The sequence below is a fragment of the Ascaphus truei genome, chromosome 10, assembly GCF_040206685.1.
Source record: "Ascaphus truei isolate aAscTru1 chromosome 10, aAscTru1.hap1, whole genome shotgun sequence".
NCBI lineage: Eukaryota > Metazoa > Chordata > Amphibia > Anura > Ascaphidae > Ascaphus > Ascaphus truei.
In genome coordinates, this window is record NC_134492.1 from 22670624 (window position 1) to 22687838 (window position 17215).

Genomic DNA, 17215 nt, shown 5'->3' on the forward strand with positions numbered 1-17215 from the left:
AGTTTAAGTTACTGTATTTCGTGCATTTGTGTTGCTCCTGTTGACTCAGGACGAAATAAACTCTGTTTATTTAACACCTTCATTCTGCCTGGTGCTTGCGATCTCAGTATAATCTGCTTTTCTGTGACAATGTGCTCCTTCTCACTGCTGCCGCTTGGCACCCAGTAGATGTGTTGTGGGCACTACAACTAGTTTTAGAACAGTGGGTGGTAAAATCAATTAGTGGTGCAGATCTGAGGGGTTATGTATTAATATCTCCTGGCTGCAAAACTAAGGCCTCGGCCATGTTAGTTGCTTGCTGGCGGAAGCGCTCTCGCTCAGCACTGAGCCCCTACAGCCGCAATTAGAGCGGCTTTAGTAGGGGCTCACCTGCACTTCCGCGCGCTTGCGGAAGCGCAGGTCTTAGGGGAATTTAAAATTCCCCCGCTTGTCGACGAGACAGGCCGGTCACGTGAGCAGTTCACCCAATGAGGGCAAACCAGCTCCGTGACGTCACTGGCTCGCCGCCGGCCAGTGACGCGCCCTTCCCCGGCCCGCCCCTCTGCAGGCCCGCTGACGGCGCGTGCGGTAAACAACCGCCTCAGCGAGCAAGCAGGGAGCATGGACTCAGCCTTAGGCTAAGCTCACACACTCCGCTTGCTTGCGAGAGTGCGAGCTCTTACCTTGCCGTGCGGTGGTAACAGAAGCAATCCCTGCTCATAGTGCTGGGGGCATGGCGGGGCCGTCACGAAGGTGGTTCGCCCTCATTGGCTGAACCAGCTCACGTCAGGCGGCAGCCGCCTGAGAAGATAACATTTATTGTCTCCTCAAAACGCTGCCGCGTCAACGCGCCTCTTCGCCTGCAGGCACTTGGCTAACTGCTACAGCCAATATTCTTGCTTGACACGCGCGCATGCGCACGCAGCAACTCCTCCACTATAAACTCGGCTTAAAGCAACAACATTGTACTAGATTTATAAAAGAAAAAGGTTAATTGGATAGAATGAGATTTTTTTGCTTAGATAAATATGGTGCCCTGTTTTGCTCCCGTTTCCCTACAGAACTCCCACGGTCAGTTTCAAGACCCTTCTCCTTGTTAAGCACTTTTCTGAAGACAAGTCTCTCTGAGAGTATTACATAATCTATCACTCCAGGAGTTGGATTACCATGAAGCCTCCTCAGTGCGGGGTGAGCTAAAGATCACACACAACATACGTTGCTGTCCTCCTTTGCCTAATTAAACCATCACTGGCTGCCACTGATAATGGTCCTGGTTGCTGATGCCAGCACAAACTAATCTGCAATTGTACTCTGAACATATCTCCAACTGGGCCCAGAACCCCTTAGCATTTTGTGGTCCCATCAGTCCGGGCTTGTTATGTTTGATCTCTGTCCAGTTCTTTTTCTTTGGTTCACATCCACATGGTCCCTGGGGAGGCTTGCCTGGGCCCTTGTTTCTGTTGGCTGGCACAGTAACGGCTTTCAGCTGGGAGCCGAACCATCTGACTGCTCAAAACATCCGTGGGACAGTGAACGGCAATGCAGTGCAAGTCTCCCCAGCGGCAATACTGACACAGGTAGCAGTGCGGTCATTCCGCTTGTTATGGCACGAGAGACTTGAGCAGTTCAGACAATAACCCTTTCAGTGCCAGACGGGCCAGCAACGCATTGCTCGGCATCGAGGGGTTAAAAGTGCTGCCCAACTTATTAGGTTAAAAAAAAAAACAACCTGTAAAGTTATACAAATGATCTGTACTTTTCCTGCTTCGTCCTGGTCACACTGGGTCTGCTGGACGGGTTACAATTTGGATAAATTGGCTGCTATTGTAAATTAATTTTTTTTGCTTAAATCCTTACCATGCTAATTGTGGGTTAGTTTATCTTAGATTAGATCAGGGGTGCTGAACTCCGGTCCTCAAGACCCTCCCCCCTCACGCCCCCTGAACAGTTCAGGTTTTAATGCTATCCCTGCTTCAGAACAGGTGGTCCATCAGAGGCTCAAAGACTGAGCCACCTGTGCTGAAGCACAGACTGATTGAGCCACCTGTGCTAAAGCTGGGATATCCTGAAAACCTGACCTGTTGGGGGGCCTTTGAGGACTGGAGTCGCCCACCCCTGAGTTATCCAGTAGGTATGCATTGTATGTATTGTATTGTACAGGTATGTATTTATTTTTATTCTTTAACAATGCAGTGCCACTTATATGTGATTTTTAAACAGTACTGAGACCAGGTGTGTTTTATTGTCTTTCTCCCATTTAAATTAAAGTAACGTTTATATTTTATTGTGAAGCTGGTGGCAAGGGGAGGAAAATGGCCGCCACGCCCATTCACTAGCTGGCTTGAGTTTTAATGCATTAGTTATTCTTATGCAGAAGGCTTGCACCCTTAACCCATTCAGTGCCAGAGGGGCCTAGAACGCTCTGCGAAACCGTTACATACGCAGAGCAGCCAGCTTCAAAGAGACTGCTAGTTCCTGCAATGAAGAACCAAGGGTTTCTTTATCTTCCACTATCTTTCTGTCACCACATGCGGTCTCATGTACACACCTACATGTACTCAGGGTCACAAGTGCAACTAAGTAATATTGTTTAGGAGGTTGGACTAGGAAGCAACTGAACGTTTACGGTGCAGGAAATAGAATAAGACGTTTTGCGCAAATGTTGGTGAAGCTGCTCTGCACGTTTTATTAGAGAAGGAGCGGCTCAGTGAGTGAAGCCACTGACTGGCACTGAGCAGGGGAACCTGGTTCAATTCCCGGTATCAGCTCCTTGTGACTTTGGGCAAGTCACTTTATCTCCTTGTGCCTCAGGCACCAAAAACATAGATTGTAAGCTCCACGGGGCAGGGACTTGTGCCTGCAAAATGTCTATGTAAAGTGCTATGTAAAACTAGCAGCGCTATTCAAGAACATGCTATTATTATTATTATTATTATATTATTATTATTACACTGTTCTGCAATTTCAAGATGCAAACAGTGATTCTCGGTTTAAAATAACTGCATATTGATGTTGCCTTTCAACAATCATTTTAAGCCTTTTATGGTGATTACTTCTTTGTTTTATATTTACGTTTGCAGAGATGTCTGCGTCTAGATTTAGCATTTTTATTAAATGATTAGTGTTCCGTCAGTCTTTAGATAGATGTTTTGCTGTTTTATTACCCTCCGCGCAGGTTTCGGCAGGTTACATTCATGCATGTCCAGACCTGCAATACGTTTTGATGTGTAAAAGAGGAGAAAAATAGTAAGAAATTAAAAAATTGACGCACGCACATGTCATCACCTGACTTCTGCTCTAACGCTTCCTAATGCTCCAGAGATCCGATCCCCTGATCAAAAGTTTAGCAAAGTAAAGCTTCACATAACGTAACTCACAATGTTTCCACGATGGTCGAGTCTAGAGACCAATAGAAGTCCCTTCTGTCCCACACAAGGATACTCTCACCTCTCTCTCTTTCCTGGAATATTCCCTAAGGTACTGGGCATATTTCAGGAGCCTGGGAATCATTCCCTATTTCTGTGCCAGTCACTAATGCTTGAGATTTCTGATCTCTCATCTCACCCGTGAATTTGCTGGAACCTGTTGCCGGCAGGGTTAAACTCTTCTCAGCCCTTGCATTAGGTGTAGGTACTGTAAGTGTAAATATATCACAGTGCTCGCTTGTGCCGGGCCCGCACACAGGTCCGTACACACTCTGCCTTTCCAAGGAACTAGTTAATACCTGGGACATGCCATTGGCCCTGTACCATAACCTCACAAGTATATGTGTTCTGTATGTCAATGCTGCTAAGCTTTTTACTGCTGTATGTTCATAATGGTAACAACCTTTGCTGAGAAGCTTTGTAACAGCCACCCGCTCACTAACCTCCCCCAGAAAGAAACCTCTCACCAATACTCATACATAAGACCTGCTTCTTTTTATCCAGACACGCACAGAGCGTATGGTCCTAGTGTATAGTACAATCAGGGGTCAGCAACAGAACTACAAATCCCAGCATTTTAAGGGTTAATGCTTTCTTGATGGATACAAGAAAGCAGTGCTGCTATTATTATTATCATCCTTTAGTTGTATGGTGCCAACATATTCCGCAGCGCAGTACAATGAGGGAGGGCAATAACATTGTGTGACAAAAGACTACATATATGTTAAAACAAGATGAGGCAGGAAGGAGGTTTCTGCCCCAGGGAGCTTACAGTCTGGCTTATGACATAGTGCGGTTAGCAGAAGCAGTAGTATACTTATTACCTCTATTTTTCATCTCTACAACCACCTAGGCTGATATTATGTAATAGTAACACATCTGCTGTTATAGAAACATTGTATCCAACTGCACAAACACTACTCATCTGCATGTCATTACCCAGAATCCCCTGGCTGCAATGGAACCACTCATTTGCTACGCGATAATGGGCAAAGACAGGGTTGCAGACCGGCAAATGCGCCACAGGTGGTATTTTTATTTAGTATCCAACTGCACACACTTCCTCCTTCCATTTTTCTATCTTGCTTTTTATTTACGTTACTCAATCCTTTGATCTTCCTCACACCCCTTCTCCAACTCACTTTCACAATCTTTTTTTTTTTAATATGACATTGTCCCTCATTCTGCTTTAACTCAGGTATACATTAAAAAAAGAAAATAGGTTTTAAATTCTAAATATGTTTCATTGTTTTATACAGGCATACCCCGGTTTAAGGACACTCACTTTAAGTACACTCGCGAGTAAGTACATCTAGCTCAATAGGCAAACGGCAGCTCACGCATGCGCCTGTCTGCACGTCCTGAACAGCAATACCGGCTCCCTACCTGTACCGAAGCTGTGCGCAAGCGGGGAGACTATAGAGCCTGTTACACATGCGTTATTTACATCAGTTATGCACGTATATGACGATTGCAGTACTGTACATGCATCGATAAGTGGGGAAAAGGTAGTGCTTCACTTTAAGTACATTTTCGCTTTACATACATGCTCCGGTCCCATTGCGTATGTTAATGCGGGGTATGCCTGTACGCTTCTACATGGGAAAGTGCAATGCGTTATGAGCTGAGAATTTTACGTCAGCAACATTGGGCATAACTAGGTTTAGCACGTGCATTTTAACACAAGAATCAGGAAAAAAAGAACAACATTTATAAAAAGAGTGCAAGCTTTCAGGACCACTCAGGTCCCTTCTTCAGGCACATTTCCAAAAACTTCTGGTGCGGGAAGACACCTTTTTTAAGAGAATGGGTGCAATCCTTCCTTTTTGGGGTTTGATTTTATATTCCTACCAATAAAACAGGCCTTTCTGATTTGGCATTCCTCGTGAAAAACAAGAGATTCATTTTAATGTCTGATGTTTCAAATATTGCCCAGTCCTGAGAAAAAAAAGGTTATATATCTTGTTCCAGTTAACTAGATGGCTGTGTATACTTGTGCTTCACGTAGGAATACGGAATATACTGTACACTCCTGGCTATTTTTTTTAACCTGCTGTACCACCAGTTTAAGTTCTTTCAAAACTAAGGCTGTCTCACATTTTAATCTGGTCTGTAACTGTTACATACGCCTATAATATATATTATCTCTAACTGTGCATGCAATGTCGTATATAATGTATACCCTGTTCATTTATGTAACTATGTATTTGTAACCATGTATTATTTGTCTTAACTCTATGCCCAGGACATACTTGAAAACGAGATGTAACTCTCAATGTGTTACTTCCTGGTAAAACATGTTATAAATAAATAAATAAAATACTGGGAACTTGAGACCATATTTTAGAAAAACACACCTCCTTTGTGGGCAAGATTGGCTTTTTACAAAGACTCGTAAGGGAAAAGGGCAGATGATCTTCTAATATCCCCGTATTGAGAGCTTAATTAGGGGGACAGGGTTTCTTTATTTAACTCTGGATCACCTAAAGGAATGCTCCAGTTTTCACCCTGTCTGTGTAGTTCCACGTACAGTACATAACTAGATGTGCGGTGATAAGATGGACATCCTCCTTCCATTACATCTGCCCTACGGCTGTGAAGCTTGTTCCCCGGGCTGGCTCACAGAGGTACACAGATGCTTCACTCTGTCTCATTACAACATCCTCTTTCCCCCCTCAGTTCAGAAAACTACAGGGGTGAAAATGAACCGGTGATCCTTCACAAAGCCAAGCCCAAGAGGAACCAACGTGGACAGATAAGGAACGGGAGGCACTAGTGTTACTTTAATCCCTTCTACTTCCGAGACCCCCTACCACCATGGCTGAGAAATGCAGTGAGGGCATGCTGGTAAGTGTTGCTGTCTTTTAGTGGGTTACATCCATAAATCCAGAAGCGTTTTAAGCAGCTAGAACAGTGCTGATGTTTTTATCACTTTCATGCACGCTGAGATAAATTGCTGCTTTTTGTATGCTTTTCATTTTAGGTTGACACTTTGTAAAAGTAACCAAATTTCTTGAGTCCTGTTTGTCTCAGGGTGGCAAGGGTTAAGGAACTTGGTTACAATGTTAAAACACACTTCATCTCAAAATAAATCATTTTGCAGAAGAATTGAACAGAGGTTTATCATGCTCCTGAAAATTACCTCTAGAATTTGACACATCCCACTGTAATTTGTGTTTCACTCAACTCCGCCTACTGTAACTCCGCTGGCATTTAATGCTCAAATCACATGGTTGCACAGGCAGGCACAATCTGGGAAAATAAATTGATGCATTGACACTTCAAGGTGCTTATTTAAGCATGTATTGTGTGATAAACTAAGGGTACTTTATACAAAAGTGCTCATATTAGAAAACCTGCATTAATAATAATTTCTAACAGCCTTCTCCAAAAAGAACAGAGATCCCGAATAACTTTATTTGAGTACCCCTAAGAATTACAGCAACTGACCCTGTTTTCCATCCCTCACATACCTAATACTCTTTAAACACCAATACTTTGCTGAGCTGATGTGGAGATTGTGATGGCAGATACAATAGATAAAAAATAGATTTAAAAAAAAAAAAAACCCAGTTGGACATCTTTTTAGAAAAGAAAGGTATACGGGGATATACCAAATAAGTAAACACGGGAAGGATATTAATCCAGGGAGAAATCCGATTGCCGTTATTTGGAGACAGGAAAGAATTATTTTTTTTCCCCTTATGGGACATCATTGGATAATGTTTCACTGGGGTTTTTCTTTGCCTTCCACTGGATCTAAATTCTGTCAATACACATAAATATAAGATAAGTATCCGTCATGTCAATTTAGCATAGGTAGAACTTGATGGACATATGTCTTTTTTTCAACCTCATCTACTATGTAACTATATAACTATAACTGTAACGATGTAACTATAGAACTAACTGTAACTATGTAATGAATGGCTAAGGAGGACATTTCTGTAGTTTATTACTTGTATTGCTCACATTTATTGCTGTAGGGGAGAGAGCAAGGGATGGGCCGTGTACAAGTATCAATATTATACAGTATGTGACGCCCTGCAAATTCTCGCAGAATGCTGATTATAACAATGCTTTTATTTCCAGTGTTGGTCGGGAAATGTTATAGGAAATTGCCAACCTTATTCCCCTGCATCTTTCCATACAACCATTCGATTTGCCCACTCCTTTTCCCCAATGCTAGCTCTGTTATAATATGACCGTATTATGTTATGGAGTTAATCTTCCACATAGCCAAAGTGAAACCCCAGTGCGATCGCATCTCTTGCTGCAGGTTATCTATGTAACAGAATCAAACAAGCTGTTCTGTAGAAGGAAGCCTAGCAATAAGTGTAGGTGTAAAAGCATGGAATGATGTCAGAGTGGATCCAGGACCACTGGAATGTGACGAGCGGCAGGGTGATTGAACGCTTCTGGTAGGGAAGAATTTCTAGAACGGGTCCCTGAAGTTAGAGACTTCTCTTTTCATGGGTATATGTTTTCATTACTATTGATCATTTTTAGGTTGTATTTGCATTGTCAATGTGTGCTATCCTGTTTCTGACATTACCAATGAGTCTTACCGGTTGGGAGTTGATCTCATTACTTATTCACTATGTAGCTGACCCACGTTTCTCTGCTACAGGGTCCCGCAAATTAGTAAAATATCCCCTCTATCCATCACAAATACAACCTTAAATCGCTGCCACATGTTCTACTTGCGGAGCTTTTGGTCCCTGTTTACTAAGCAAAATATGTAATAACACACAGAAATCTATTGTCGCAAAAATGTGCCCGAAATATGCAGTTACTGTCTTTAAAGTGTGCAAAGTTTAATTAGATCCCGAAGCAATACTTCTTACATTTTAGATTTAATATACAACAATGTTACAGTGAGTAGTTGCAGAAAAAGAATATTACAAGAAATATACAGTACAATATATGCAGACCGTTTCATACAAATAATGGGATAAACAAACAGAAAATCTGAAATATGTTTCCACATAAAATCAGATTCCTCCAAGAGATCGTGGAGATTGGAATATGAAAATTCACGGGTCTTGTTGGCATCAGAAACTCCTCTGTTGAATTCCAAATTCAGATTTCAAATGCAAGGTTTTTATCCTAAAACCCTTCTACATTGAGAACAGAATAAGCCCACCTTGTGGGCCACATTCTTAATTCCCCCTCATCAATCTCCAGCGACACCTTTAGGGCTTGAGGAGAAAAAATAGCTTTTCTTTTGCATCAAAAAATGCCTGAGAATGAAAAATATATTTATTTCTACACTACTGTATTTCGAAGAATGCCATCTTCATTGTTGAATTGGTATCATTAAAATACACGTGTAGACTCCACTTTTGCCAACGCAACTTCTACTTCTGTATGAGAAAACAGATATCAGGGATATCTAGACCAACCTGTCTTTTTTTTGTTGGTTTTTACTTAAACAGCGGAACCCACTGGTTAAAAGTATATACCTCACCTTCTTGTGGACTGTATTGTATGCCACGTATCTCATATTTAGTGCATGTATAAGGAAAATGAAAGATGAACGTTGTGTCTCCTTCCTCTGCTACTCGCAGGGGAGAATTCAAGAATGTGAGGTCCCCTTTGAGACTTACACCCAGGGCCCCTGGTAGGTTTCGGTACTGTTACCAGACCTCCATAATATACACATATCATTTTAGTGGGCCATCAATGATAACCCCAGGTTAACCTCTGGTACTCTGGGTACTTTTACCTGTTGCCCTCATTTAAACATCTCTTTGTTTTATGGGCCAATAAATACCTTATGCCCTTTGGCTTACATGGAATAGAAATTGGTCTTTTAAAAATGTCCGTCAACCCTTGGTGTCCCAGATTATTAAAATATTGAATATTGTAATGGTATTATCATGACAGAGCTTAGCACAAGGGCCCCTATTCAATTAACTATTAAACCGCTTCTCAGTGCTGGAGAAGAGCCCAGCTCCGTTCAAATGAATGATACTAAGATCTTCTCCAGTGTGGGGAAGCAGCTTTATCTCATACTGACAGCTATATTTATTACTATTATGAAATAGGCCCATCTTACATGGGGCAAAGTTGGATAACTATGTTCCAATCACTGCCGTGCTCAGTGCATCTCTCTGGCAGAGAAGGGGTTAAAGAGTAAGCCTGGCACATGGTATTGCGGTGTAATAGTACAGAGCAGAAGGCGGGCGTTACCGGGAGGGATCTCTTCTTGTTTTACTTTCTCTTTATCAACTTAAGCAGCTGTCCCCTTTCCCTTCATGTGAGTGGGGACGCCGTGCGATAACTTATAACTCGCCCCACCCTATGTGCACACACATGTAGCATGCTGACACACTGCTGCTTTCACTGCAGGGGAGCTGAATCCAGTAAAAGGCAGAAGTGTCTCTTCCTCCAAAATCCCATGGGGTTACGAAACCTGAAAGCAGCAATACAGGTTTCCCCTCTATGTGTCTTTCTTTCTATGTTTAAAGCATGTGACAATTCTACACTCTTACCTAAGCTGGCAATCGTTTGGTGCTCTTGTTATGAATCTGTGAAAATCCTTCTTGTGTGCCTAACTTAATGGCCACCTTTCCGTTTCAATCAATTCTTCAATCAGTGACACTCAGTAGCTACAATGTATCCTGATATCACTAAGGTAACATTATCTATTGTTACAGTTTGCAGCTCAAACTGCTGGGAATATTGGCAACAAATTATCACAAACAGAAAAGTGTTGCCAAGATCTTGCACTGCTTGGGAGGTGGGCCAAAACCTGTTATAGAAATCAATAAACAGTAACAACTACATAAAGATGGCAAATTAACCATAGTATGAACGCTTGTGAATGGGAAGGAGATGTGCGGTGCTCATTCCTGTCCTGTATTATCAATACTGGGGGAAAGCTGCAAAGAAACATAGGATGTGACGTTTGTAGTGACAGACACGTGGTTACTCAGCAGAGATGGAAATAGCACAAGAGTGTATTGGATGTTGGGCGACATTGTTGTCTGTGTGATCCCATGGCTTTCCTTGTGCAAGGGCTGATAATGATGAATAATTGCTGGGCCTCTTTAGTGAATGGGTCCAAGAAAGTTCTGTATCATTGAGAAGGAGCAAAACTGACACACACAGCATCATTTTCTCTTTCTTGTCTTTAAGGGGATTTTCATTAAACTATGATAGTTCCGATCGGTGCACTATTAACTTCAATGGGAGTTTCCATTCGATGTTCCCCCCGATCTGCACGATCACGGTTTAATGAATAACACCCTTAGAATCAATTTATCCTAATCAAGGTACTATGCTTTACTGGAAAGAGGGGAGATCTTCAGCTTGTGCTCATCGTATGTCTAGAGAAACATGAGGCATTCCAGAACCAATACTGTCCTGATATCTCTAGAAACATAAGGAAGTTCAGAGCCAGCATGGAACCAATGTCTAGAAAGGCATGTGAAGGAGCTAGAGCCATCACTAGCCAAACTTTGGAGTAATCCCAAACCAGCACTGACTTGTGAATTGCTGCCGAATCAGAACTGACCTACATACCCACATCCGATAGATTAGATATATATTAGATACAATGTTTGGGGAGCTGTTATCCTCAGGGTTTCTCAGCCAGTAATGGAACCATGTGGCAGTAGGCGGAGTCGCACTGCTCTGAAGCACACGAGATCTCTGAGACGCCAGATTGTGTTCTTGTTCCATGTGTGAGATGTGAAGACAAAGGGGGACCCAAGTACTGTACTAAGATATTTTTTTGTGTTGCGTAACAAATGTCAGTGCTAAAAAGTAATACAAACCTTCATGAAAAGTGTCGTCATGTGACTTCATACATATGATGCTAATTTGTTGTTTGAAATTATTTTTGACGCATCCCTTATGTTGAATACCTGACTGATACAATTTAGATTAAAACAGAATTATGTCTTTTTTTGATTTCTATACTATACTAGTATTGCTGAAAATATAAATTAATAGCGTAATATTAATTGCTATAATAGCCATTCTGTGAAAATAATCGATTTTGTTCACCTATATAATGTAACATGCATGCTGCGTTGATACATCGAAAATTCATTTTGTGCTAACATTATTAACCATCTTTTTAGCACTTACAAGTTGAATTTGGCAGACAATATTGATGCATTTTAATAGATATTGTAGAGCAGGTGTGCGCAAAGTTTTTATCCTGCGCTCCCCCCTCCCCCCTGCCTACCTCCCGGCTCGCTCCCCCTCCCATCACCTCGGCTCCAGCGTCAAATGACATCGCGGGGTCATGTGACATTGCATTGCCATGGAAACGAGGCGGCACGTGACCCGGCGGTGTCATTTGATGCCGTTTCCATGGTGACGCGTTGCCGAAGATCCGGTAGGAGAAGCTGCAGAGGCCTCGCGTGGTCCCCTCCAGCATTTAATTTAAATGCCTTGGGGGAGAGCGCGGTACCTCTGTAGCCACCGCGCGCCCCCTGGAAATTCTCCTTCACCCCCCACTTTGCGTACCCCAGTTGTAGAGCACAGACATTTTCTTTTTTTTAATACATACCATTCATATCTGTTCACCAAGCGCAGTCCATTTCTGTGCGGCAAAACTAATGGAAAAAAATCCATTTTGATGCAGAAGTAGAAATTTAAGCTTAGTACAGAGGCACACACAAGTGCAATTGAAATGGAGTATGACCTGCGCCAATTTTGTGCTAAAAACGCCTTTTCGATGCTTAGTACATAATCTCCAAAGTCCTGTAAACGCTGTGCACCTGAGAAGTCAGGTGACCAATTAGGCAACATCAGAAAGGACAAAGAGTATAGATATGTATGATGGGTTAACGGTCCCTACCTCACGCGTCGCATTGGCCGCAAGCTGAGGGTCCAGTATTACCAGGGGACAATCCTTAGCGTGCAACAGGACTCCTTCTCCCTCTGGTATCTGGCTTGCGTGTATGTAGTAGTTAGACATCAGCTGTTTTAGTCCTGCGGTTTCTCTGCTAAGGAAAACCGAGGATCTCAGTAGATACCGATATACACTGGTATACTATCTCTGGGTGGTCTGCCCCTGGATTCTGAATGCCAACATCTGTGTTGATAGTGGCACTCTGCACCACATTCAGGCAGAAATGCGCACCTGTAACATTAGTAGACCCTCAAAGGGTTTGTTCACCCTTATTATCTAAAACGGAGTATCAATTAAAGCCCAGACTAATGTCAATTACTACCCAACAACCTTTGCTAGCATTTAAACTTGCCTATATGCTCATACATGCTGCATATGCAATTGAATATACCAGCTGCTGAGCAGTTTGCATGAAGCTGGGTAGTTAAAATTATTATCTCCTCTATGTACATTTAGCTAGGGATAGTTTGATGTTGCCATTTATTCAGCCACAAGGCATATTTGTGAAGGGAGTTCAAAAGGAGTGAACAAGTGGACAACATAACACCTACTGGCCCTGAATCCTGGATTTTGAACTATGCTGGAAAGGAGGACATTATCTATCCCAGACTGCACACCAAGCACTTAATTATTGCTTTGATGCCACCTTTACTCTTTATATTTACGGTGACCTCACTTCTTCTCAAATTACGCACTTCTTTCTACTAGCCTCATTATGTCTCTAACTCTATTCATATGTCTCCATCTCTACTTCCTTCACCACTTCTCATTGAACTCCTTTCTTACCTGCGCCCTCTGTCACTACAAAGCTATAACCCCTGCACTAAAACACACCCCTACAAATCATCCTCACACATTCTCTTTCTATCCATGCTTCTCCTTGCTTCTGGGGACATCTCTCCCAATCCTGGTCCCTGTCTTATTTCTTCTTGCTCTCATCCTCGCCTTCCACATACAACTTCCACTCCCTCTGGTGTGGACCCCTCTAACCTCATATCCATCCCATTTCACCCTCCCTCCTCTCTCCCTTTCTCCTGTGCCCTTTCAAATGCTCGCTCCCTTTCTAACAAGTTCCTCACTGTGCATTACTTCTTTTTCTCTCACTCTGCTTCTCTTTGCTATAACTGAGACTTGGCTCACTCAATCTGACTGCTCTGGAAGCTGCCCTCGCTTATGGTGGCCTCTCTTTCTCCCACACTCCTCGCCCTGATGGCAGGGGTGGAGGTGTGCGGCTCCTGCTCTCCTCTATCTGCAGCTACCGAACCCTTCCTATTCCCCCCTCTCTTGCTTTTCTTTTCCCTCCTTTGAGACTCACACTGTCCAGATCTTCTCTCCTCTCCCTGTCCACGTGGTGGTCATCTATCGCCCGCCTACCTCTACTCATCCCCCTTCTGTCTTTCACTTTGAATCCTTGCTCTCCTTCTTTCTCTCCTCTGACTCCTATTTCTTCTCCTTGAGGACTTCAACTGACATATTGATGACTCCTCTCTCCCTTGGGCCTCCCGCTTTCTCTCTCTTTCCTCTTCTTTTGGCATTCAACAGTGGACTGCAGCCATCACCCACAAGGATGGCCACTACCTAGACCTGGTTTTTACTAAAAACTTTTCTCTCTGATTTTCTCCATTTCCCCCCTTCCTCTCTCTGACCATCACCTCATCTTATTTTCTCTCTCTCACTTCTCCCCTTCTCCACCTCCATCTACCCCTTGCTTCTGTAGAGACCTGCGCTCTATTAACTTACCAGCTTTTGTTTCCACTTTACGCTCCTCCCTCTCCTCTCTCAGCCCTACTACAGACCCTGACAACCTGATCAAGAACTACAATTTTACCCTATCCTTCCTCCTTTCTTGATCTACATGCCTCGTATTCTCTCTGCCGTTCCCAGCCTTCTAACCCCAGACCCTGGCTAAATTCCCACACGCACATGCTGCGTTCCTGCACTTGTTCCTCTGAACGCCTCTGGAGGAAATCTCACACTCTCGCAGACTTCCTTCACTACAAATTTATGCTATCCAATTTCAACTCTGCCCTCATGCTAAACAAACCTACTTTTCTTCACCAATCAACACACACAAATCTAACCCACGCAGACTCTTCTCTGTCTTCGACTCCCTACTCAGACCACCATCAGCTGCCTGTTCTTCCTCTTCCATCTCACCTCAGGACTTTGCTGACTATTTCAAGGAAAAGGTGGAATCCATACATCAGGACATCCCCTCTGTTTCCTCCTCCCATCCTACCCCTCTTCCAAACTCTCCTCCTGCCTTCCTTGACTCTTTTCCCGCTGTCACAGAGGAGGATGTGTCACTGCTGCTCTTCTCTTCTCCATCTACCACTTGCCCTCTTGACCCCATTCTCTCCCATCTCCTAAAACCTCTTGCTCCTACTATAATCCCTATGCTCACACACATTTTTAACTCCTCCCTCTACTCTGGTATCTTTCCCTCCTCCTTCAAACATGCAAAGGTCATACCATTACTCTAAAACAACAAGCTTGACCCTACCTGTCTTTCTAACTATCGGCCTGTCTCCCTCCTGCCTTTTGCCTCTCAACTCCTTGAACGTCTGGTATTCTCTCGCTTGCTCCATTTTCTCAACACATATTCTCTCCTAGACCCTCTACAATCTGGCTTACGCACTGCTCACTCCACGGAAACAACCCTCACTAAAATAACTAATGACCTCCATGCTGCCAAAGACAGAGGTGATTACACTCTGCTCAAACTACTCGACCTCTCTGCAGCATTTGATACTGTGGACCACCCTTTTCTTCTTCTCATTCTCCATACTCTTGGCATTCGTAACAAAGCTCTATCCTGGATTTCCTCTTACCTCTCCCATCATATTTTCAGCTTCTCTTCTGCTAACACCTCCTCCTCCTCTATCGACCTCTCTGTGGGGATACCCCAGGGCTCTGTCTTAGGACCTCTACTCTTTTCCCTGTTCACACACTCTCTAGGTGACATAATCACATCTCTTGGGTTCAAATATCACCTCTATGCTGACGACACACAAATTTACTTTTCAACCCCTGACCTTACACCTGGTGTCCTGTCCAAAGTTTCTGAATGTCTCTCTGAGATATCATCCTGGATGGCCCTCCGTCTACTTAAACAATGTCTAGGGGTCACACTTGACTCCTCTCTCACTTTCTCCTCCCACATTCAAAACGTATATAAAATCTGTCACTTTTTCCTCCTGCAATATCACAAAGATACGCCCTCTCCTCTGTTGCTCGACTGCTAAAACTCTGACTCAGGCCCTCATTCTCTCCCGTTTCGATTACTGTAACCTCCTGCTGTCCGGCCTTCCTGCCTCTCACCTGTCTCCACTACAATCTATCCTAAACGCTGCTGCCAGAATCACTCTACTCTTTCCTAAATCTTTCTTAGCGCCTCCCCTGCTGAAATCCCTCTCCTGGCTTCCTATCAAATCCTGTATCACACATTCAATTCTCCTCACTTTTAAAACTTTACACTCTTCTGCCCCTCCTTACATCTCAGCCCTAATTTCTCGCTATGCACCATCCCGACTCTTGCGTTCCGCTCAAGGATGTCTTCTCTCTACCCCCTTTGTATCTAAAGCCCTCTCCTGCCTTAAACCTTTCTCACTGACTGCCCCACACCTCTGGAATGCCCTTCCCCTCAATACCCGACTAGCACCCTCTCTATCCACCTTTAAGACCCACCTTAAAACACACCTGCTTAACGAAGCATATGGGTAGCTCCGTGGCTAACACTATACACCTGATACATAAAGCGTGGCCCCCTGCAGACACACTTACCAGTATGACTTCCTACTGTATCTGTATGTTCCTACTACCAATTAGATTGTAAGCTCTTCGGACCAGGGACTCCTTTTCCTAAATGCTACTTTTATGTTTGAAGCACTTCTTCCCTTTATGTATTATTTGTTATTTATATGATTGTCACGTGTATTACTACTGTGAAACGCTATGTACATTAATGGCGCTATATAAATAAAGACATACATACATACGTCCCTGATACTATGTTTATACTTCCCTGTGGACCAATAAGGTTACACCTTTTAAAGGGCAATTCACACAGTGTTAGGTCTATTTCCCTGCTTTTGGCATACACCTTGCTTTTGTCGGTGTGATGGTTCAATCAGTAGCCACTCCCTTCTCCTAAGGGCTCAACAGAGACTACATAAGATTTATCTTGATTATTGATCTATTGGTTACTACACGAGAACTTTATAGTCTATACTAATAACCCTCATGTTTTTCAAATGTTATTTACATTGATCCATTTATTATTATAATACCCCCCTTTTTAATCACTCTTCATTATTTTTTCACTGATACTTTACTATGCATACACAAATACCCAACAAGCTCTGAGAAGCCCTAACCATTACCACATAATATATATATATATATATATATATTAAGTGTCAAAAGGAGTGCTTGTGGGCGTGGCTAAATGTATGCAACAACAAATGTAAGGGTCATTTAGTTTAACCGTTTGGCCAAAGCATTGTAAGCCTGTGAGCCACATCAAGGCAGACCCTGTTCAGACCCTGTTCGCAGGTCCTAACATGATCTGCATTGGCTCTGTCGTAACCTGGCAAAATGAAACTGACCTGCCAACTTGGAAAGTGGGTGTCACGGTAGCTTGTGACAGGCTGTAATTTACACCAAAACTATATATAAATATATATATACCTGGGTTTGAACTGGGACGAGACTTAGATATGATAAAATATAATTTATTCCTTGATAAAGGTGAACACAACAGATTATACAAATAACAGGCAAAATATAGACACTTACTTAAAGATTAGGACAGAAGGCCATCAGGATACAGACTGGGCCACTTCTCCCATATATCAGTTGACATCACAGCAAGACAGGCAGGTCATACAGCAAAACCTGCATCATCCCAAGACCTTGCATAAAGACACAGGCCTGATGA

The 17215-nt window shown here is 43.1% G+C and overlaps 1 protein-coding gene across 5 annotated transcripts in view; it reads left to right on the forward strand.

Annotated features, from left to right (window-relative positions):
• The window catches only part of SLC6A9 (solute carrier family 6 member 9), a 120237-nt gene that overhangs the window by 24818 nt on the left and 78204 nt on the right, over positions 1 to 17215 (forward strand). For 2 of the 5 annotated variants that reach the window (XM_075616209.1, XM_075616210.1), the window contains exon 2: positions 6084 to 6251. The exons of 1 other annotated variant lie outside the window; for it this stretch is intronic. In XM_075616209.1, coding sequence (XP_075472324.1) covers positions 6222 to 6251 — 30 coding nt within the window. In that variant the 5' untranslated portion in view covers positions 6084 to 6221. Of the gene's footprint in view, positions 1 to 4408; positions 4431 to 6083; positions 6252 to 9757; positions 9841 to 17215 lie in introns of those variants that run through there. 2 more of the 5 variants (XM_075616211.1, XM_075616208.1) reach the window with 2 other exon arrangements.